The following is a 25775-nucleotide window of genomic DNA, read 5'->3' on the forward strand; positions in this document are numbered from 1 at the left end:
TGTAATGAATCTTACTTTTTACTTTTACCTTTTAACAAATTCGCAGTAGGCGCGCTGGCTATTTGAAACGATTTGAGATCTTAACACAATTGTAGAAACATAGCTCTCGCGAGAGATAATTTGCTGAATTTTTCTATCACTGTCTCAGAACAAAATTGGCACTTTACTTACAATTGTATCCAGGTAAAATTGCATAGAACAACATGTGCTGTCGAGAAGTACGATGAGATGCTCCTCTGACGATTTGGTATCCTCCCAACAAAAATTATCTGCACATTGAGACCACTAACAAGTGTATTCTCCCTGATGACCAAGAGAGATGCTTTTCTCTTTGTAGAATTACAAACGACTTATATTCAAGAACTACCAAAATAATGTTCGTCTTTGCCTGTCATTCGGTTAAAGCACTTGACTTAATTGTCCACTATTAGTTTGTCGGGCTACTCTCTACACAACCTCTCCGCTTTGAAGGTTTCAGTCTGTCGTCCGACTTCTTTCGCCCGATTTTTCCTCTCGTGGTGGGGGCTTCGCTACTAGTGCTTCTTCTGGTCACCATGGGTCAAGTGACGAGCAACCACTCACTGAATATAACATTGTCCACTATTGGTTGATGACCAAAATTGTCCAATAGCAAATTAGTTTAAATGTCACTTAGACACTTGGGGTGACTTGCTAATTTTCGTACTCATGGGAACTGAAGTAGAAAAGTATCTCAGCAACATTTCGAACAAAGGGTTATTGTACTACGCACACACATATACAGAAATAAAGTTAATTTTGTCGTCTTCAAGTCGGTATTTGAGATAAGACTGAGTTCACTGTTGAAGCTAGCGTCCTTTTCACTAAAATTAGTTGGAAAACAATAAAATAAACGTTTTAATTTTCTTGCTTCGATGAGCATCCCTCTGTCGATAGCACTCTCTTAACCAATTTTGATATTTGTGCTGCAGTGAAAAACAAAGTTCCTAAGACTAACTGTATTCTTGATCTGTTACTAGAAAACTTCTTGCTCGAATGCATATAGATCATTGCCGTTAATTGTATTTTCTATTTTAAGTTATAGTCGACACGTTTCCACATTGTCTTAAGATGTGGAGAGGGGATTCTACAAATGCAGATACTAACTTAAAATGTTTGGAATTAAATTTCTGCGTTAATCGTGTTTCCTTAATTTATAGTAAGAGATTACGGACCACTTTCAATGGTCAGAAATTCCAACAATATTATAGAAAGTGAAAGAGTAAATTTTCGAAACACCACCTTATTCGCCAGAGAGTAACGACATTGCTTAAGAGGGGTGTAGACATTTAAAAATATTACTAAGAAAACGGTATATTCAGAATGGATACAAAGTTAGAATACAAGTTGTGTTCTCTGGTTAAGGGAAATGAATTATGCTATGTTACACACTTCTTTGAAAACTATAAAATGAAGTGGTGTTTCGTTGACATTTGTTTGTAAACAACCTACGTCGTATAATGTAGTTATAAGAGTTCCGAACAAAGAATGAAACAGGTGTGTAAGTAAAGGTAACCAAATATACTTCTATGGAAGGAGAAAGTTTTGCGGGTAAGGATTTAAAAGACAAAGTTTCCTAAAATTAATAAAGGAAATTTCGTTAGATGCACTGGTTCTAATACAATGGCTGTTCTTGTTAATGTTTAAATTCGGATATGTAATATTCATCAAGTTAGAATGATGAATCAGTTTCCAAGCTAACTGAGAATATGTAAAAGATAAACTTCACAACACCATATTTCAAAAGAAGTTAGAGTTAGGATTTTCTATGTCATTCTAAAGTAGATAGAAGAATTGATAATGCTTTAATTCAAAAAGAGCTTGTCAGAGAAACGGACATTAGAAGTTGAAGATAAAGGTGAAAGAGCGAGCAGAAAACCATAACGAATACGCGGGCCTCCGGACAGATGCGGGTATGAATAAATATTTTCTTGAAGGGAGGAGCATGTCAGGGGCATTGTTTTAGAATCTGTTACTTGTCATAAATTAAAATGCAGAATACGTTATGGAAAAATACACATAACGCAAAAAAGAAAAGAATAAAATTGGAAACAGAATATTCTAAAACCTTATCAAATATAGCAAGATGTAGATAATTTGCTTTCGAATTTTTTCATGATGATAGTGCTTCATGTATTATAGATTTAAAGGTCAGTACTTAATCCCTAAACGAGCACAGTTTTAAACGTAAAACATTTTTATGAAGATTATTAAACCTCTAGTTACACTAACTATGTCTTTAAAAATTCCGTTGTTACTTTGTTTTTATTTTGAGTGTCTTTTATCTTTGCATATGTCCAAAATTACACGTTTGTTTTAGAAAATATATAGAATAGTTTACAATATTGTAGATATTGATGACGGGTTTTCTTAAAAATATTGGTGAAGTAACTAAAACGGTCATAAGTAAAAATAATGTTTAAATGTTAACAATTAGATCTTTCAATTAGTGACAAGTTCAAGTCTGTATTGTACAACTGGGCTATGTATCATTTAGCCCAAGTCTTGCGCTGTTTTTGTGGCAGAAAAATTCATGTACAGCGCTTGAACTCTGTTGCAATTAACTGGTTTCATAAATTTTCATAATTCCAGACTCAGAAAATTTCGTACTCCAGGAAGTTCATGTTGGCCGGTGTCATTAGGTAGCCACAATTCTACCTTTTTACTCGATATGTTGCTCTGATCTGCCTAACAACAGTCCGTTGGCAATTGCACAAATACACTTTTGAGGGTCCTTTATTATTAACTATTAGGCGCTCATTAAGAGAAATTAGTTCGGACTGGTTGTGGAAATAGTATTAAAATTTGTGTCACAAGCACGATAAGCTGACGGCATATGGATACCTTCGCTACCCTTCGAAAATAAAACACTCATAAGGTTTCCCACGTCAAGTTGTTAAGATTGTCCCAGTTTAAACACCGGAAGGAAAATCAGAAGAGCCTTTTCTCTTAATTTTATAAGACTCTAATCAACACTACACTGCATTCTCTGTGAGGGGATATATCTGTTATTGTCTTGATTGTAAATATTATGCCATATAGTACGCATGAATTGAATCTATTCAATAGTAGTGTTTACATGCTGATTCCCAATCAACCTAAGATCGCAGTTTCACTCGTATGTGTCCAACAGTTATGAACTTAATGTGCAACTTTCAGAATAATTGACATTTTACAGCTTGTAAGGACAATTACGTTATGCTACGAGTCATTCTGAATTCATATTGTTTAGTTGCTCGCAACCATTGTATAAAATTGCATCTTCAAAACTACGAAAGGAACATCAGCGATATTGAGTGTAAATAGATTTATCACAGCCTTTAGTTTCTAACAAAAGATCTATGAGCATCTCATATTGAACTGAAGATGTTATCTTTCATATGTCAACATTTTTCGGTAGACTAGTGCCACTAACTGCTATTTTATTAATCAACGAATTCGAGCTTTTATATGAGAAACTTCCAAAGACTGATATTTCGTAATATTATTGGGAACAACTTCCATTTTCGCGTGCAGAAGATGTCTATAGTTTTGTATAAGTGATTTTGCATGCTATCTGAAATCTTGCAAAAGTTTAGACTTTAAACTACTCCTTCTGATATGCCTGTCATATCCGAAGCATGGAGACGATAAATACGACATTTTCAAAAAATGCATAAGAGTATTTCTCTTTTTTGATTTTGGTTCGAGCAAATGACACTAGAGATACGTTGTACCATTTAGCCATCGGTTGGTTTCTAAGACATCTAATGGTCGTCAGCACCAATGTCATTTGTCATCCCTGGAGGTAAAAGAAGGATTGAGGTGACTTTAGCACCGGACATTAAATCTGGCATTGTCTTCACTGTAACTCAATAATAGTTTTGCTAATGTGTTCACATTGCTGAAATTTCTCTCTGAATTATTAACATTACTTGAAGACAGAATCACATAAGCGATTTTGAGTTGAGATTATTTTATTAAGTATATCCACTCCGTTATTTTATTTACACGACTTGTAATTGTAGCCTGCATCTACATTAAAACATGTGCTATTTTCAGCCTTCCTCTCATTATATATATATGTCTTATAATGATATTATTATATATAATGGCTGTGAGAAATTACCCTTTAAATTTTGAAACAACTTGAATGTAGCCATACATTCGAAACACTAATATCAATTATGTAACTTTTGAGCATTATTATTATTATTATTAGTAGTAGTAGTAGTAATAGTAGCAAATGCACCATTTAGCACTATATAAGGATATTTTATTCAACCTTTTCTGTTTTATTATCTCACGGAATCATGTTACCATTATTCAATACTGGACACACAATATTATTATCACTGACCTCTAAATGTAGAGTGCATTATTGAACTATACCGGCATAGCGTAAAAGATAATTCGTCACATCAAAATAAGAAATATAAGTTCAGATGGACCTATTAACAGACGTTGCATATGATTGATTGCTAGGGCTGTTTAAGGGAATTCAGCAACTACATTGAAACCCCATTATTTTGATATTAAAACCATAGAGTAGCAATACTCAATAATACTTCATCCGAAAATGCATTTAAGGGTTTCCAACAGGAAGTAATTCTTGAATATGCTAATAATAGATTTATTATACATTTTGTCTATTATAAGTGTATAAAAAGTAGGTAAAAGATAAATGCTAGCAGTGAGCATGTAATGTGTCGGCGTGAAGTTAAAAGTGCTGCAGACCACCAGTTGCATGATTCATCATGCTAATAGAATATGTATTCTTTCACGCTTTTAAGTGTACAATAAATTAAAACATATTATTATAAACAATACCTAGAAGTGTGTAGTTTTTAGAACACGGACATAGGCGGAAATAGTACATAGTGGGGAATAATTAAATATATGAGAGAATAAATGTTATACAAATTTAAGTAGAACCTATGGAAGAACAATAATAGTGAAACCGATATCAGTTACAAATATAAGAAAACTCATAGTGATATGTTTCAATAACAAAAAAATCGAGAATATAGAGATTATTCTAACCCAACGATAAACCGTTGATATGTTCAAAGGAAAGTTTCAGGTTCATAATCAGTTTCTTGTAGTATTTTTTTTTAAATTGCATTACCTTACACAAATCCCATAACACTTAACAGAACATACGTTCTCTTAATACACATGGCGATCCATTTCATATAGAACTTGATAACAGCAAATCAATATAACATAAATATGAAGTGACATTTTGGTTTGAAAGTGATTTCTGAATGGATTTAAAAACTATAAAGCAATCAATGGTTTCTAGTGTTGCTAAAATAAACCTGAAATTGTGGTTATGTTCTTTGAATTATGCTATTGTAACTAATTCTTGAATTGCATCTGGGAGGGAAGGATCGAGATCGTTTGAAAGTAATATTTTACATCTGGTGAAAACCATTCTTACGTAATTCTTCCAATAATCACACTTTTATACAAATTTCGTGCATGTCGACAGTGTAAAATTATATGTCAATCGCATGACAGAAAAGCATTATACTGTTGGATAGATACTTTTTCAATCTTTCCCTGTTAGCTGCATAGCATGAAGAATCGATTTTGATTGTTGCAAAACAAAATGTTATTCCCCTCGAAACATGTTATACAATAAAATTTATAAAAGATTATTGCAATCTGGCAATTATTTTATTATTATTATTATTATTATTATTATTATTATTATTATTAGTAGTAGTAGTAGTAGTAGTAGTAGTAGTAGTAGTAGTAGTAGTAGTAGTAGTAGTAATTACAAAAAAATGTTTAAATTTACTAATATTTTTGAACGTGAATTATAATTTATGGCAGGTAAGTTTAACGGATTCAAGCTTTATTTGTATGGTAATTCTACTACTAAAAATACACCATATCTACTATTATTAATGGGTAGCGGGTTCAGGATACCATCCAGCTGTACGATTGTCTATTTAAATGATGTAATTGTTTGCATTTTAATATATTTTTAAAATTATTATCATTTTAGCTAGTCCATCAATCACTGAAAACTCCTAATCATATTCATGAAGTTACTGACAGACTTTACTGCACAAAGCACTAGTTTAAAAAAAGGAAATTCAATGCGAACACGAATGCTATTAAGCGACCTAGATATGCAAAGATTTTTATAGATAGCGAAGCCAATTATTATGACTTTTCATTATTAGAAATTTCCGTGATGCAAACTTCGACAATTTCCCTTTTTTATCACCACATTGCTAATATTTTATTGCAATTCTTTGCACGCTTAACTTCAAACATAAGCTGATTGGTGAAATAATAGTTGACAGTGAAAATTCATTTTTTGACAGTATTGAGTCATTGCATTCTTTATGTTTAAGGTCTGATATGTCTAAAAGCCTATTTAAGCAGTTGAAAGTGCTTTTGACATCAGATTGTGCCTACAGTGAGAGTATACATTGCATCTTATTAGTAGTGAAATTCTTAAACCTAGGATAGATTCTACAATCAATCTATAAGCAGGTATTAACAAAAGTTGAGCTATGCTGCTTTATCTGTTCACTTCCAGAATAATCATATATTGACCAGAAGAAATTATATCTAAGCAGAGACTATATACAACGAACAATGCAACAAAGCATACACTCGAGCAGGTGGAAGACAAGATTGTCATCAACGTTCTGACTCAGACAATACAGTCAATGCATAAGGCCTCGCTCTCTCCAATACCTTCCTGCTTCCATCCTAAAATCCTATGGAACAATGGAAACGGAACTTCGGAAAGATTAGCGCTTTCTAAGACTAAATAAGTTTACACCATCTCAGTCGTTTGACGAATCCTTGCAAGCAGAGAGATGAGAAAATAGGACTTATTGTTGAAACATGAGATGGCACCAGCTGCCAAAAGGACAGTGTTCGAAGGTTTGAATATAATTAAATGTATGGAATAATGGAAAGAGTTTTCTGCCTGTATTACCATTTCTGATCAAAATTGAACAGCTATGATAATTGCAAAATTGTCATAGAGATTTTTTGTTAGCGTCCAGGATGGTTTCAAACCGTACACCCAATCATAAGAGATGGCTTTGCTTTATTCAAATTACATCAATTGTCACGAGATTTTTCTTTTTCTTTTCTTTCTTTTCTTTTTTTTTTTTTTTTTTTGAGAATATTGCTCGAGAAATGATTAAAGGTCGTATACAATATCAAAGCTCAATTCGCCGGGTTCCATTTGAAATTATTAAGAGGGACCTACTACGACTGTTATTTGGTGCTGAGGAAAAGGGAATTGTCGATCTTGAGAAGACATCAAGCTCTAGAGGAAGTTGTCATGTTTGTGGAAGAGGAAAACACAAAACTACTAGCAAGTGGTGCTAAAAATCTAACAAGGAGCAGGCAGAGTTTGGTAAGTGAAATTCGGGGCCACTTTTTGCCAGATGGTAAAGCGCATTTAAATAATTAATATTACAAACTCCTAGAGCGCAATGACCAAAAATAACGTTGAAAACCCGTCTTAAAGTTTTCTACTCGCCACATATATCGTACGACGCGCGGATTTACCAAGTGACGGTGAGGCAGAGTGAGTAAAATCTGTAACTTCTGTGTAAAGTGTTGAGGGTTTCATTCCTGTTCGAGTCATACTTTTTTGCTTCAACCAATAAAGTAACCAATTGTTACTAGAAGTAAAATACTAAATCACCGTATGTTTATAATGAATAAGAGAATAGAAATGTTCAAATCACTTGTAAAATTTACAATGTTCCATGTTAACTGTCAAACAAAATTTAATCTATTCCCTAAACATACAGATTTCACGAATTATATTATGGTTACGACCAGTGGCGTATTTACGATTTTATTTCGGGGGGAGGGTTGCAAATTTTAGTCCTGGAAATGTGAAAATTTTCCAAGATATATCGTTTACTTTAATATAGTAAATAACATTTCGGGGGTGCTTAAGCACGTAAGCGCTCCCCTTAAATCTGCCACTGGTTACAACAGTCGCGTAAAAAATTATCTTGACGCTTCCTATCTACATCTGTTGACATTGAGGGGAAAATTCCCCTTGCTAATACTGGATGTTTCTATAACCAAAGGAGACTTCCTCCTCGTTCCCCTTGTAATTCGCACGCTGTCTACAGATGTAGACACGAAACGTCAAGAACATTTTTTACACAACGACAGCGGTAACAATAATATTTACGGAATAGATTAAATTTTATTCCTACCTTAGTTAACATGGAACATTGACAGATTTTACAAATGATTTAAAAAATGTATATTGTTTTATTCATTATAAACATACAGTGAATTAATATTTTACTTATAGCTACAAATGGCTACTTTATTGGTTGAAGATGAAAAGATGCATGACTCCAACAGGCATTGAACCCGGATCCCTTTACTCATGAGTCAAAGTTTTACCTTATTTTGGCTCGCCGACACTTGATAAATTTATGCGTCCTACAATGTATATGCATACAGTAGAAATCTTTAAGACGGTTTTTCTCCCTTTTTTGGGGGGCCATTGCGCTCTCCCAGTTTGCAATATTAATTCCATAAATATGCACTACAAACTCGCTAAAAATGGCCGTGAAGTTCACTTACCAAAGTCTGCCTTCTCCTAGTAAGATACGGATGTGTGGAGATCATCTCAAAGACATTTGTGTAAAATGCCTGCAATGAGTCTAGTAGTGTTGAAGAAATGTCCGTTATATTCAGTAGTAGATCGTGAACAAACAAAACTGTAACCAATGATAAACCTTTTATCAAATAAAGGAACGAATTGTCTTTCAAAGATGTTTTATTTATTCTAGATATATTTTAATAGATGGGTGACACCTGTCGCTCACGCGCTTATATAAACGTACGCGCATAACGCAGGGTTAGGTATTAAGCTATTGCACCTATCATGAAGGTGTTAAGCTATTGACAAAAGTTCCAAGATATCTTCTAAATATAGAATTTTACGTAATTAAACTTACCTAGCATTTCCAGGTCTCCGAATATTACATCACGTGAGAATCGCATCTTAGGAAATTCCGGCATTTTGAAGAAAACTGCATGAAAAGGATTCCTAAAATACGTAACAAAAGATTTAATTATGTTCTTAGTATGTGTTCTTAGTATGTGTTCTTAGTGTGTGTGTGGGTGTGTGTGGGTGTACTGGGTGGACAATTTATCTTGTACACTTCCTATAACGAAGATATCAAAAGAGAGAGGAAAGCGAATCTTTGCACAAATCAGTTATAAAGAATGGGTTATCTTTGCATATATTTAGCAGGAACACCTAATAAACTGTTCAGAATGTTCGGATAATATAAGATAATAAGTTGATCGTCCTTATGATGTGTTCATTTGTTTCCAAATATTTCGTTAATAACGTCAATACACATGATATAATTTGTGATTAGAATCTATTTAAGACTTTATATTCAATAAAATAAGTCATAATATGTCACATGAAATCATTATTTGTAGTAAGGACAGGTTTAGCGATCACTTTAGTTTTCTCGTTCTTTGAAAGACAATGAAGTTTGCTTCTAGGAATTGAAGATTTTAATGAATATAATAATCAATTTTCAAAATCAATCATTTGTAAAGAATTCTTGCTGGGAGCATATTCAAGAATATTTAAGTTTAGATCATCTAATGTAACTCGTGAAACACATAATGTAGATTGGCCGGGTACACGATCTATGCTTGAGTATTATGAAAATCATATGAATAAAGAAACACAGCACTATAAGGCGGAGTGTAGTTTTGATTTCAATGTGCCAGTGAATGTTGTAAGCGTCAGTAAACATTTTCTTAAGATTGCTTTTTATACAAGTGACGATAAAATCAATCCGTGACTTTTAACCATTTCTGACTTCCGCATATTATGATGAAAACACATTAAACATTTAAATAAATATTTTCCTTGACATACCTGGGATGTTCAATCCAGTTTTTATATTCCTGTTATAATTGCGCAAGGGGGCACAACGGCTTAGCGTTAGGGCTCTTACCTTTGATGCCAGGCAAGTAAGTTTATAGTGAACAACACGGTGCAAGTGTTATATTTTCTCTGGGTATTCATGTTCCTTTCCATCTTCATTCCACAAATTATTCCATCATCCTTCACTTTCCAAAATCATCGGTCTCCTTTAGCTTAACAGGGAAAAGCATCAGATGATTTTACCTCTTTAATAGAATCCTTTAACGCTTCCGCGACTTTAAAATACTCTGTACATTCTAAAGCAAAAAATAAGAAATTAATTAATTGTCACTATATCGTTAGTTTCTGAACGCACAAACTTGAGGCTAATCTTCTTCTATGTCTGATTTGCGAATACTGAAGTAGTTGATGACGTACTAAATCTCACCTCCCTTATATATTTAAAAAATGACAGGAAATTAATTCGGGCAGATCGCGGTAAATCAGTTAAGTTCTCATACTTGATTTGATTGTTGATCCTACAATGTTGTTGGATTATATACAAGAATGTTGGTGTACTGTGAGTATTACCACAATGTTTGAATCATGAAAGTATTGCATTTGGTTTCATCAATTGTAAAAAAAGAAGAATTTCTGAAAAAATACTGTCATAGATAAAGCCATTTTTAAACATATTTAAATACAAAATACTTCGAAAAACTTTACGAAACTGGTTTGTTTTAGTAACGAATAAGATATATGTTCCCAAATTCAAAAATGAAATATAATATTTCGTTAAGGTATGGAGATAAATATAAAAAAGGAGAATTTAGATATGTAAATAATACAGATGTGAGCTTCCTATGCGCCTACAGATGACAGCTTCTTTGGCTCCTAATGTCCATTCGAGATTCAGTAGAAATATTTATATCCAAATGATTATCCTCGTTTTAGGAAAACGCTACACACTGCCTTATTCGATTTTTTTCTCGAAATATAATGGGGTGATTTCTAACGCAGTAATATGAACACCAATGCAGTATGAATCAAACTTTGCAAATTAGTTGGTTAGAGGGACAGAGACGTAGGTCAATTTAAGTTTACTTTTAGCGTAGATGATGCAAACTAACTATTCACTGAAGTACCAGAATACTCACATTCGCAACCACACTATGCAAAAGTTTTCTATGACAATTTTCAAAATATGTTCGAAATTTATTTTAACAAAAATGAAATCAAACTTTCAGTAATGAAATACAGTAATGTAAAAAGTACATTGATATTTAAAATTACGTTACGTACAAGTGATGAGATATTGCTATGTGCTTAGAAGAACGAAGGATCGCATACTCTGTCAACTGAGTCTGGAAAACTCAGTCTCTACATTTCTTCTATTTGGCAAGAGGTACATAGGATGTTGATATTAACAGTTAAATTGTTTTTAATTTTTTTTTTAGTTTTATATTATTAGTGTGTTATATTTGGACTTGCCGACGAGTTTATATCTAATGTATCATAATGTCCCCTGGCTGTAGAATAATTCTGGTAACTTTCGTGGCAGTTTTGAAGACATGCAGATCCTACATGTAACTTAATATACTCGTCCGGTGAACCACACTTAGCTACACAATTTGAAATCATGGATTTCTTTAGATATTTGCAGTTACAAAGGTCTAAAGCAGAATTGTTCAATCCAATCTGCAGTAATGTAGTTCTGTGCCGATACAGTAACACCTTCGATTTTGTGGGAAAAGAAACTAAAATGTATTCGTTTAGCGTGTCACGATTATCCCCTTTTATATAAGGGACATGAGGATAACACTACCATAAAAATATCTGAGCACTGGTACAATGGATGTAGATTGAATGTATTTTTTTTACACATAATACAAATTTCGAAATCCTTCGAAGAGACAATTCTTGTCAATTTTTTGTTATGGGCGAAACACTTCAGCGATTTTCGATATGGAGGATACACGTAATACAGCTACGCAAGAAAAGAAAAAAGAAACGAAAGTTCTCTTCAGCGAATCCTACCGCATAGATTCGATGGATTTTGCACACAAAATATAGATTTCAAAACCACATGATGATTGATATTGTCAATTTTGTTTTTATGGGCGAAACAACTGTGACCTCCCTTTTTAAAATCGCTCATATTATTTGCTCAGAACCAAAAGTTGCGACGGCCAAATAATGTTGTTTCAAAATTTATATTCTGTGTATCATAATATATCGAATCTATATCATGGTGTCTGCCGAAAGGAACTTTTTTTGCTTAGTTGCATTACGTGTAAACTCAGACACAAAATTCGCACAAGTTGTTCGCCCACACAAACAAAAAAAATAGTCATTCGATCTCCCTCGTGTTTCGAAATTTGATTATGTGTAACAAAATACATCGGATCCATACCCTCTTGTCGGCTGCACAGAAAATCTGCTCTTTGTATAGCTCTGTTACGTGGATTCGTCCTTTGGCCTCTTGTTGCATAATTGCTAATGCTCTCGCCTTCAGGGTGATTCTCGGTGGTGCACTAGATAGATATACCGTAAAAAGTTTCTCAGGCCAGCCATCCTGAATGTTGTTACCTTGTGATTTCCTCATGCCAGCAAATGCCAGCATCCTGGACTTGATGGCTGTAACAATGTAAATGGTATAAATTATCAGTTCATCCTTATGACGTTTCCGCCATTCTTCACTTCCGCTCCTCTTGAGTTCGAATGTTCGTCTCAGGATTTTATTCACAAATGTTTCTAGTCTACGTTCTTTTCCAGAGGAAACAACCACATTTGGAAATCATATAGTGCAACTGTATTGTGGACAGTTTTATATATGTTCAGCTTAACTTTCATGACATTTCTTCTTTCAGACAGCATTCAATTTCTTTGTTCATGTTGGTTTGATCTCTTAACTTTTACCCTAAATATATGAAAGTATTTATTTTGTCGAAGGTATTTTGTTTATTATTGGTACGCATGTATAGTTTTCAGTATTACCATTATAACTAACTTACTTGAATTAAATTTTCTTTTCCTAATATATCCAAGTTACTGAAACAATTTAATGACATTTCTGAATTTTTTCTATTGTTTTTATCCATTTTATCCATTTATCCAATTATCCATTTTATAATTACATTACCAACATACGCAGTTACCTGAAAAATACCATCAGCTCTAGGCCCTGGTTGCTATCTTTGATTTACGGTATAGGATGTTCCATAACAAAGACGAATAATATGGATGACAACGCATCTTCTTGTTTCAGGCTATTCTCGAAGAGAAAGCTCGTGGAAAGGAGTTTTAATACTCGAATTTCACTTTTCGATTCATTTGAAAACACATTAATTAATCTAAATAACCTTTTGTCGCTATTCGAAAACCTATAAGAATGTTGCACAATGTTTCCCTCTTGATCGAGTAGTAAGTCTGTCTAAAATCGAAAACAGAAATATTTGTACAAATGTAGGGCATTCACTTTTCTTTTCCAGTATTTCCCATATGTGATCGTTATTGAATCTATCTTCCTAAATCCGCTTAGGGTATTTCCAATAATTTCAGCTGCGTAGGGAGTTAATTTCGAAAATAGCTTGTCTTAGAATATATTTGCAGTATGTTGACAGACGATATATGTCTAAGCGACTCTTATTCTGTGTCATCACATTTCTTCGGAATTGGAATGATTGATTCCTTCCATTCTTGTGGTAATGCATCCTTGTTAGAAAATAATTAGAAGTAGTTCTTGTATATATGTTTACACTTTCACCCTCCAGCTAAATTCCATTTACAACTTCGTCTACAGTCAGAAATTTATTTATGTTTAATTTTATTTAGCGCTTTCTGTTTCTGTTCGGTTAGGCTCTGTGATATATGGTTCTACTGCTCGGATTCCACTTTCTACATGAACAATAGGTTTTAGTTAGATGTTTTGTAAGTAATCAAAAGATCTTTCCATTTATTGAACATACTAACTGTATAAGTGAGATTGTTTCTGTCGATTTTCTTTAACTTGCAAGTGCAAGGTTTATAGTATTTCTTAAAGTCCTTGATTATTTTATATATGTCAAGAATGTGTTTATTTTAACAACTCGCTTTCAAATCACTTATTTTAGCTTTAAAAGATTAGCGTTTGTTTTTCCTAGAACTTCTAGAAGTTTCTCGCTGATGTCAGCAAAATTTTGTGTAATTATATCGGTCAGGCTTTATGGACATCGTAATTTTTGCTGTTTTCTCTTCTCTACTTATATGGTGCATTCGTGGTCGAATCATGATAGGTTCCTATATATTTCCGCGTGCCTTAATTTGTTTTTTTGCTGACATTTTAATCATAATCTTAATAAAAACCAAAGCATCTTCAACACTAGCGACCCTCTAAACCGAGAATCTATTCAACCCTTCAATGTGGTGTTTTCTTTTGTTTTAGCTCTCCTCTAAAATCTTCAAATTAAACGTCTTCAAGTTTAGAGGTTGATTATTTCTTTTATTCAACGATAATCAATTTCATATTATTGCCGCTAAAGCTAGTAGTCAGTGTCATTGTTAGATCCAATGAATGACCGAACATCAATTATCTAAACTGATTATTTTGTCTATTAAAACGTGATATATTTCCTTATGTGGTTTACTATCTCCTAAGGCGCAACTATATTTATGAACGTTGCGATATAAAACTTTTCTACTCAATTCTTTTCTACTCTTAATTTATTTTTGTATGTTGCGAAGCTTACAAGTATTATGCCCATCTCATGACTTTCCTTATGCAGACTTCCGTTACGTATAATTTTTTATGAAAATATTCCCCATCCTACCTTCGCATTGACCACCTGTAATAGAATGTTTATACCATATCCTGATAGTTAATCTAATGTATATTCTAATTCTTCGTAAAAGAACTGTCTTTAATACGGTCTTAGATATTGTGTTCAGGCATGCATATTTAAAAAAAAATATCATACCACCGGCCCTTCATTGTAATAGAAGGTCTATCATTCAAATGGTCAACCAATTTAATTGCTGGTATTATTCGTTTGTGAATGAAATGGCCTTTTCTTACTTGATGATATTTATTTCCTTGCCCCAAAACGAATGTAAAATTTGGGAATTTTACTGCTAATTTTCTTTCGAATCTAACATCCTGACTTCATAATAGGTCCGTCCTATTTTAAATAATTCACCGTTTACATATTTTATAAATAGATCTTAAGTTCCATGTTGCAGATCCCATGTCCATTTTACTTTACTGAGGTCATGCCAAGTTAGAAGTTATGGTCCGAGACTTCTGTGAATGTTTCTGAAGAAGTGCCTATTTTACAGGATGTTGTTTTAAGTCCTCACCTGCAGGACCCCGCTTATCGTCACCCTCGATTGCTTATTCAATATATTTCAGCCAGGCCCTCTATATGAAGAGGCCTTCTAATCGATCCGCAACCTGAGGATGTGCCATGTCGTGGAGGTATAAAACCACCGTTAGAAGGTTGCAAAGGATATGGGGTACAATAAACATTAATAGTAAATATGCAGCCATCTTGAGGTCAGTGGGGTTTCCTTCGATTTGGAAGGAGGGAAAGCAAATATTAGTTTTATATATGTGAGCTGGACAGTCGTATAACTAATAAACATTACAAGCAGATTGGTTGGTCGTGTCAATCAAGTTTGTTAACTGCCGCAAACATATATCGTTCAATCTTTTAATGGATTATCGGCAAATTGTACTGCTATCGATACATAGAAAGCTAGGTCTCAATAAAGACATTCAAAACATCAGAAATAAGAAAAAATCTGCTTCCGGATATTTATCTCAGAAGTTTCCACAGTTAAGAACTTAGATACCAAGACAACATACATTCAAGGATCACAGACATTCTAGTGTAAACTAAATCTTACTCCAGATGATCTATATGACTAATATTACTTTATGAATCTTTTAGCAGCGTTCTTGGGAAACATAACGCTATCAATTCCATAAACTTGTAGAAGAGTTGATACTTGTTAATGAGAAATATTGCTGAAGATGACACTTAAGGCCCTTTTCCTATATTACCATACATCTTAAGGGAAAAATGTGGTGAGATTGGTGGTGAATACTGAGAGCAATAAACTCTGCTTACTTCAAACTTGAGAAACGAGATAAAAGATAGAAACATACACTACATTTTTCCCACTAGAATGCGTGTGCAAATTAAGAATATGAATTAAGTTGTCTGAATCTCATTTCTAATATTTTACATCATGTAATTAGATATGCAAAAAGAAAACATTTTATTAGCTTGAGAAGCTGGGCTAGTAGATATTTATTAGATTTATATTAGTTTTCAGTAATCAAGATACATACAATGAATAAATTCTTATTCTATCTTACAGAGTTATTGTTTAACTGGGTAACCTTATTATGTCCTTGCTTGCAAATTCAATTGTTTATATTTACTTTTTTGTTCACTTCAGTTTATCTTTACTTATCCTATCAAACATTGTTCTAATAAAAAAATGTAGATTAGAACACCAAAAATATCTCTGAAATAGCAAAATATTGAATATAATATCTTGGTAGAAATTTACTTGTTTTAAAATGTGTTTTAACTCTAATATTTTCTGTGCTTTTCCTAACCAAATCATACAATACCGCTTCTGTGCTTTATCAAATTGTCGGCTTTTTACCATTTTGATTTTATGCTATAAATATTTAGCTGTAATTGATTATAATATGACAAAAAATCTTACGAATTGGAGACTATTAAATTAGATTGAAAATTATATTCATCACAACCAGCTAGACATTTGCAGGCTTTCTTCGAAACTTTATCTACAAAAAAATAAATAAATAGAAAAATTAATGAACAAATAAACATTAAGACAACATGATAAGATTTACTACTAAAATATATTTTTCAATATGATGCTTCATTGAAAATGAAATAGTAAATTAATATTATAGAACTTTTAGAAAATACTAAACACACAATTGATACTGAGTAAACGAATTAAACACGTCAGAAATAAGTAATTTTCAATTATAAATATATTATTACCATATATTCTGATATCATAAGTCATGATGTAATAGATCATGGCAATTTTTCAGATGTAGATTGCTGAATTTGACACGTAATAAGTGCATAGATATAACCATTTGAAGCTTAAGAATGTTGAAATATCATCAAAATCATTTTCAAGCGTTATAATCTGCATAAAATTGATTTGTAGGTTAATCAGTTAATTATATTTCCATAATATCACTAATTCCTCACAAAATATGCAGTACGTAATCTTACCATAAGCGAAGGAAACTCAACTGTGTGACCTGGATACAATCGAGACAGAAATTCAACATCCTCTTTTCGTAACTTCAACATGTTTATGTTTCTAATATTGGCAATAGGCAGAAATACAGTACGCATATGTAAATTTTAACCGCTACAAGGGTTATTTCAGTATAAACTGCGAGATACCAAACCAAGAACAATAACATTGCACTAAGGAATGCCATTATATTAGTACAAGCAGGAGTCGTTCCATAGGAATGAGTTACTATCCTTAAGAAAAAAGCATTACATATTCTTGAAGAAAGTAATAATCGTATGTTTGAGCCCCAAAAGTGATGTTTCACGTCGAAACCTTGTACAACAATAACAGGAAGCTCTAGTTGATGGTACAGCTGAAATAGATTTGCTACAGTTAATGTTTCAGATTTAGGATTTTAAATTAGAGAGACAAAACTCTCATCTCAATTCCATCGAAACATGATTCAATGAACGTGCAGAAACAAATCCGTATACCGATGGCAATTCTAAAAGAAGCTGGGCAATCTATGTGCTCATCACTAATGGAAAGCTGAATGAAACCCAAACAAAAGATTCGTCGGCTGAAAAGGTGGCTTGCTAAGAACATAACAGACAGTGATTGCTAGGATATAATTTGATTAATTCCCTAAGATAACTGCTAAACCTGTATAGATTCCATAGTAAAATCGTGTAATTTGAAATATCAAATATTAATTCAAACTTTTATCCGTCAACTATTTCCGTTCAAACACTATCACATTACTTCATTCTCACCATGTAGGATTTCAGTGAAAATTATTGTGACTTTTGAATTTGCTGATGACTAGTTTAATTTTAGATAATTAGGTAATGAAATTGACATCATATATGTATAATTTAATGATATTAAGGTATAGGGAGAGACGATAAGATGACTTATTTTTTATACCAAGCTTATACACCAAGCTTCAAAGGATTCTATTATCAATGTAATGACTGAAACTTTCGGTTCATATTTTTTTATACTGGAATCTCAGTTTCTATAAAATAAGATATTTGAATTATTATGTCAATAAAAAGTTTCATCTTGGTAACATATTTTCTTTACAACCAAGAAATTTCTGACGTGCTCTTTTCGGCATAGTTCTAGAAAGTATCTATGTGAACACAAATGCTCAAAAATTTATTTAAGCAATAAGATTTAGTGGTAGTGCAAAGATAAGCATACAAACTTTGGCTGAGACATTTTGTGTCAAGAGTTGCGTTACAAACTACATTACTCTGCAAAAATTCCTGAACTGAAATCATATGAGAGTACTTGGTATATAGAGACTGTCTCTTCGTTTGTACTATGCAGCTTTGTCAATTTCCAGTAAAAGTAGTCAACTGAACATTAAAATCATTGATTGTTTACTTGACTTCAGTTTATTTCTAATTCCCTCTACCATAAATAGTTTGCTCACTGTGCTTTGGTCTCTTCTGAAGCATTTAAGAGTACCCAAGATGAACTAAATCATCTTATTCATCAATAATGTTATTCTTCTACGGATAAGAAAAATGACTCAATTTCCTTTAACTTAATCAGCTCCAGAAAATATTTCCTCTATTAAAATTCCACTTATAAAACTCTTTATATTGTTCATATGTTCGGTTGCGTAGTTTAACACTGTTCTAATTAAAGACGGTTCATATTATTTATTCCAGTCACGCAATTATTCAAACTAGCAGTACTCTTAACGTTATTTTTTTTAAATAATCACACTTAAGAACTATAGGCTGGAGATTTTGTCTCATTAGGTTGAACTTCGGTTTCGGTCACTTCATACAAAGACTTTCTCATGGAGATAGATTCAGCACTCAAAGTGAAGCTTCAAGCCGCCGTTCCGCATGCGATTTATAAATATAAAGAGCTTGTCATCACGTCAGCACCACAACGAAAAGTGTATGAGAAGTAAAGCTACTCACCTAAGAACCCCTAACAAAAGTGATTAGAATAGGATGAACATGGTCCAAGAAAATGAAAGTTTCACCAAACTCTCATCAGATTTTCAAAATACTCCGGAATAAAATGGAAAAAGTGCAAACGAAAGCAGAATACAATAAACAGACTCGTCATGAAAGGAAAGGTAGAGCAAATAAAAGACATGAATTTTTAAAACGCTTTGTATACACGTAAGTTTTAACACAAACATATACCATTGGGTTTAGACGCCTGTAAGGATGGAATGGTGAATGGAAATTGTAAACAGAGAAAGCCATCCACTGTGCATTCAATTCCAAGTCCCATAGGAACTACTTTCGAGTAATGCAGTAATATGTAATTAAGATGTCAGTGAAAGAACCCCCAAAAGAAATATGATCCAACGAAACATTATTGGAGCCGTCTTCTTAGTCGTAGACCACTCCGTAGTAGGCATAGATGGAAAAAGAAAATATATGATTGCCCTCGAAAACGGTACAAATATATGTTTTAAAGTAGTATTTACACGTGCATACCATGTGAAGTGGTTGTTTGTGATGACATATACGAGTATAATACGTGATTGTTTGTCGTATATGGAAAAATTCAAATCAGATCATAATTTTCATTTTTGTAATTATGCGACTCTGAGGATATGATAAGAAGTTGAACTTATAGTATGTTCATACTTCTAAGTTACTGTTAAAGTTTCCGTCCTAAAGATATTGGTGCAGCCCTTGTTTACTTTCACCAAGAAAAAATCGTAAAGAAGACTGAAGATGAAGAGAATGGACTAAGACAAGAAATGGAATTGGAGAAGAGCAATATTATAAACTTCCTGGACATGACTATACCAACTTGTTGTTAATTGTCTACCATTTTTTTATAGTCATGTCCAGGAACTTTATAATATTGTTCATCTCCAATTCTATTTCCACCCTTATCCCTTTCTCTCCATCAAGGAAAATTCGTGAAGAAGATTGAAGACGAACAGAAAGGAATACGACTTCAAATGGGATTGGCGAAGTACGATATTATAAATTTCCTGGACATGACTATAAAAGAAACGATGGACGATTAACAACAAGGTAGTAAAATCATGCCCAGGAAGTTAATACTATTATTCTTCTCTAATTCCAATTTCAGTCTTATTCCTTTCTCTTCACCAAGAAAAAAAATCTTAAAGAAGGTTGAAGATGAAGAGAAAGGAATAAGACTGGAAATGTAATTGGAGAAGTACAATATTATAAATTTCCTGGATATGACTAAAGATAAAAGATGGACGGTTACAAAACAAGGTGGTACAGTCAAGTCCAGGAGGTTTTTAATATTATTCTTTTTCAATTCTATTTCCTGTCTTATTACTTTCTCTTCATCAAGAAAAAAATTGGAGAAGATTGAATATAGAGAGAAAGGAATAAGACTGGAAATTTAATTGGAGAAGAACAATACTATAAACTGCTGGACATGACTATAAAGAGAAAAGTTGGACGATTAACAAAAAGATGATATAGAAGAGAATGTGCTGCAGGAGCTTACTGTCACGAGAGAAGTGATGTGGGTCACAGCACCAAAGGAATTTCGTAAGGAATTTGCAGAGGGGGATATAAGAAATAGATACTAGAGAAAAGAAAAACAAGGCGGACATAGAGAAATTCCAGAATCTACTATAGAAGAACGGGAGAACAAAGAGAAAGTAAGAAAGAACAGAATAGAAGAGGAAAGAAGGAAAGGAATTAGAAAGGAGAGAAACGCAGAGGAGGAGAAGTAATGGCATGGGATGCCGAGCATTCGGGTGAAGACAGAAGTACTAAAGAACTTACTAAGCAGAGATGGTGTAAAGACGTACAAAAAAGGAGAGTACGTAAAGAATTCTAGAAATGGTTAAAAGTAGAACGAAAGAAATATGTAAGAAAGATGAAAATGTAGTGTATAAATTGTAGTGTAAGGATTGTGATATGATATACATAGCGGAAACTGGGAAAAGATTTAAGGAGATAATAAAAGAACCTGGGGTTGATGTGAGACTTAAGACTGAAAAAATGCAAACATGTTAAAGAAACGGGGTATGATATAGATTGGGAAGGTGTAAAGGTGCTATAAAGGAAGAATAGTCCAATTATAAGGAAATGGAAAGGAGCGGAAAGTATAAAGAGTGAAAAAAAAACTGACAAACTAATGAACTGGGCAAGTGGACTATTGTGATAACTTATTAAAACAAATTGAAAAAAAGAGAAAGGCTAAACATATTTACATGTAATTTATAAAAATACATTTAATATTATATATAGTTTCATATTATATACTGAATAGTTATATATATATATATATATATATATATATATATATATATATATATATATATATATATATATATATATATATATATATATATATATATATATTATTTTAAGATGAGTTATATTTAGTACAGTATGTTACTTTTAAGTTATGTCTAATAAGCATAAAAGAAAAATTAATTTTCTTAAGAAAATTAGTCAAGTATAAACAACAGGTAGATTACAGGTGTTTGAAAAGGTAAACATAAGTAGGAGTATAATTAAGTCAGGGCAGGTGGATGACAGATGATGCCCGGTGAAGTATGTCTCAGGTGATTTAACATGCAAAAATTGACTTTAGTAATTTCACTTTTAGTTTAAATTTCTATGATATGGATATATCTATTTCAGTTGTGTCTGATGAAGATAACGTTATTTATACCGTTACACTGTATTATAGTTTTTTATCAAATAAGTGTATATACACTGGTCAGAAGTGTTAAATAATCGTTTAGCGAGATCCAGAGTCGTCATGGATAGAGTTGTAGTGGACATAATTATCCATGCGTTTCCTCCTAGTATTTGTGTTTCTCTCACATTATAAATACACCACAGATTGCATCGTCATTTATTTGTCTGGGTAATTAGTCCGTAAACCTAAGCGACATAATCGTGCGACGGTTAACTGAAATATTTTGTTTATTCTGATTTCGGTGAGTTGAAGTTGGCTTGAGATGTTTTCGGGACTTTAGTTTTTCGGGACTGTAAAACAACAGAGTCATTAAAACAGGGTCGAATAAATAATTGCCTTTATGGCACAGTATGGTGATTAAAATGTGGTGGCGTTAGCTTGAAAAAAAAAACATTATGAACATATTGTGTTTTTTAAGGTTTAAGAGATAGTGAGATTACTGGGGTTTTCGATTCAGTACTCATAGCTACAAAGATAAATTTCTGCGTGGAAATGTCAAGGCTTTGTACCTACTTTCAAGCAATTGTAACAACCATGGGAAATCAAAAGGGGACGAGAAGTTGAAATGTTCGCTTTTAGTATCATCTATGAAATTATTTTGGACAATCGTATTCTGTCGGATAACATTTTACATTGATAAGGCTGCCATCCAATTTACAAAGTAACTTATCACACTTTCATTTGATACAAAGTTATCTTGATTACTGTACGTTGATCTGCAGGTACCAAGAAAACAATTCTCAAAAATAGTAGCCAACACATTGCTATTCGCAATGTGTACCTGGAATGCCAAAACTGAATATAACCTACAATACTTGCAATATCAGGTTGAACTTCCAGTCTATAATACCCTACCTTTAGAGATTCACAGAACGTAAGCAAACTAAAATTGAGAATCAGTGACAGATTTGGAAGCATTTCCTCTGACTTCATACTTTTAATTCGAGTTACTGCTATTGTATTTTGATTGACTACATTCTCACATATCTTCAATAGTGTTTAGGAAATCCCAAAATATAATAACTCCCCAAATTACACCCATTGGACGACGGGATTAAATGAATATAAAATTTGTTCACTGTTTTCCCAATTAAGTATTGTTGAGTTTAAGTTTAACGTCAATTTTAGCAACGAAGCTATATGAGATGCGACCTACTAATAAACGTGGAATCTGAGACATATGAGTTCCTGCCAGGAATCGAACACGAGTCTCCTTTGCAAAAGGTGCGTACGCTAACTGCTTCCACACGAAGGAACTCCCATATTAAGCACCATTGCGCATTCTTTATATTTTCCCGGAGCCATTAACAAAGTGAATTTCACAGTTCTATGATATCTAACATATCCAGTTCTACACTTCATAACTATATATGGTTCCAAAAGGTACGGACTCTTATAAAAACCAGAAGGCACATTTACTACTGTTTTCAGTTAAAATTTCGACGAGAAATTTGTATGTAACTGACGCCACACTATATTGTTGCGTTCATGAGTGGAACTAAACCTCCACCCTGGTAATTCCGAACACACGACCTCAATGAGAGATAATCCATTTCCCAATCCGTTCAAAGAGAAATAAAAGAGAAAAACCATCATCCCAGTTTACAACATGCATGGCAAGGGAATAACAAGGATAATAGCCAGAAGAAAAATAATTGCAATCTGAGTGAACTAAGAATAACACTAAATCAGCAACGTTAACCGTAATGTGGGTTGTTTTTCATATTTTGTATTTGCATAAGTTTTAATTTATTGTTAACATAAAATATAAATAATAAAAACAGAAATCATACTATGTGATGAAGTACTGCACATTCATCTCTGTCAGAGGATGACAGGTACATCCTACTTCTACGAAACCTTGTATTACCGATATATAGTCCCCTAATGATAGTAACGGCTGAAAACCGTTCAAAAACACTCAAAAATGTTTATTTATGATCCATAGATAAGATTACTTTCTCAATTTTTCTCTCATTTCCGAAAATGATGGTCTGCTAAATGGATATGGAGGGAAAATAGTTTTCAAATTGGTTATGAACTTTAAATATGCAAGCCAATTCTTATGCAAAATTAAGAAGTATGATAATAGCATTTTTCGCCTACGTTAAACTTTTAGTATACAGGAAACCATATATTAATAAAATATTATATATTCTATTCCCTATATTATTTTCTCTGTTTATTTGTCTTTTGTGTATTTGCCATCAATTTATTACATTTGTATATCAGAAATACTACGCTACGGAATTATTTATATAAAGCATGTTTATGATTTAAATCAATTTGTCTTTAATGTCGCACTATTATGTCCTTTAGGCTCAAATATACCGATAATTGATTAATGTGAATCATTGTGAACATATTTATTCTGCTGTCTAACTGGAAATTTAATCCCCAATCACATGTACCAAAGGCGTATTATCTTTCTTTCCGGAAACATTTTGCGGATGTCGTCGTTTAAAAACTCTGCTTCTGCTTTAATATTTTAAAGTTTTATGGCATAGTATTGGGGTCAATATTATTAAAGATTTCAACTAACGAAATAATATTTAATGTATGGCAGGGAATCAAATGTTAGCAAATTGCAATATTATAGTTGGCGAGCATATGTACTATAATACGTGTACTAACATTAAAAATAGCTATACACTTCAAGATTTTCTTTCCTGAATAGTAGGTACAGAACATTCAAAAATAACATTTTTCGACAAATTACAATTTTTTTTCTTATTACCTTGGAAACTTGCAATGCATCCTAATCCTCTGGTATCACAAGGCTTGTATAGACCTGGAAAAAATACTGTCACTTTACGTTTGAAATGTATTAATCTTTTTGATACTCTAAATTCCACCAAGTTCTATTACGTTATATTGGCCTCTCGTTTTTTGTAAACAAATAAACATCCTGATGATAATTTAAAATATTTATTAATTATATTTCAGAAACATTACTTATACATTATGATCAAATGTAAAATTCAACGAATATTTCATAATGGCCTTCACTAATTCGGAAACAGAAAATCATTCTGTTTCCTGTTTCTTTCATGGATAGCTTGGGTCAGTCAAATTAGGCGCTGCAAACAATTATAAAACAAATAAAATTCTAACCTTCTGTGCGCTAGCCTTAAGTCTTAAATTCCTTGTAAATCAAAACTTCGAATCTGGTATTCCCAATTTTAAATATTACAGAACTGTACATTTAATCACTGATACTGTACAAAGAGAAATTTATATTTCCTCATATCCAAATTTAGAAATAAACACACTAAGCAATTATATCTTACTTTAAAAGTTTTTTTTAATATTTCGTTTTCTAAACTACACTCCACGGAAGCATAAACCTGCTCGAATCAGCTGCCTAGAATCTCGGAAATTTGTTGAAAGTGATAAAGAAATTTACAATTCGTTCATCACTGCCACACTTCAAATTCTTAGCATCTCCCTGATTGCAACTACTGATGCTGGAAGTACTCCAGAATGGTTTGTGTTAGCCTGGAAAGGAATATACTTCCTCATAGTAGATTTTTCGTCATCTTCTTTGAATGTGGGCTTGGTGTGTTTCATTGTAGTTTCGGATAATAAATTGAGAATATTATATATTGAACGATGAGAGTGTAATAAATGTTAAAATACGTTTCTAAATGTCATTCCAATTTGAGAAATGTTATTTGTTCCCATGGTGTTTTACTTATTAACCCCTTACTGCATTCCGTGCAATATATAGCTCATACGATTTTTTTCAGTTTAGCTCTTTTGTGGTTTATCAAAGCCATCAAATTACTGTTTTGTCTGTTGTGTGAGATATTGACGTGTATGAATGAGATTTTGGTGTCATCTGGCATGTTTTTTGTGAGTTGTAATTCTGTCATATATGGCATTTAGTTATTTTTCGTCG

The 25775-nt window shown here is 32.7% G+C and overlaps 1 protein-coding gene across 1 annotated transcript in view; it reads right to left on the bottom strand.

Moving 5' to 3' along the window:
* LOC145676396 (pickpocket protein 19-like) overlaps positions 1-25775 on the bottom strand; it is a 189605-nt gene that overhangs the window by 38440 nt on the left and 125390 nt on the right. The window contains exons 6-8 of the mRNA XM_081747246.1: positions 24612-24665; positions 16625-16706; positions 8973-9064 (exon numbers count right to left, since the gene is read on the bottom strand). Of these exons, the coding sequence (XP_081603372.1) occupies positions 8973-9064; positions 16625-16706; positions 24612-24665 (228 nt within the window). The remainder of the gene's footprint in view (positions 1-8972; positions 9065-16624; positions 16707-24611; positions 24666-25775) is intronic.

The sequence above is a fragment of the Thermobia domestica genome, unplaced genomic scaffold, assembly GCF_964235325.1.
Source record: "Thermobia domestica unplaced genomic scaffold, izTheDome1.hap1.1 HAP1_SCAFFOLD_144, whole genome shotgun sequence".
NCBI lineage: Eukaryota > Metazoa > Arthropoda > Insecta > Zygentoma > Lepismatidae > Thermobia > Thermobia domestica.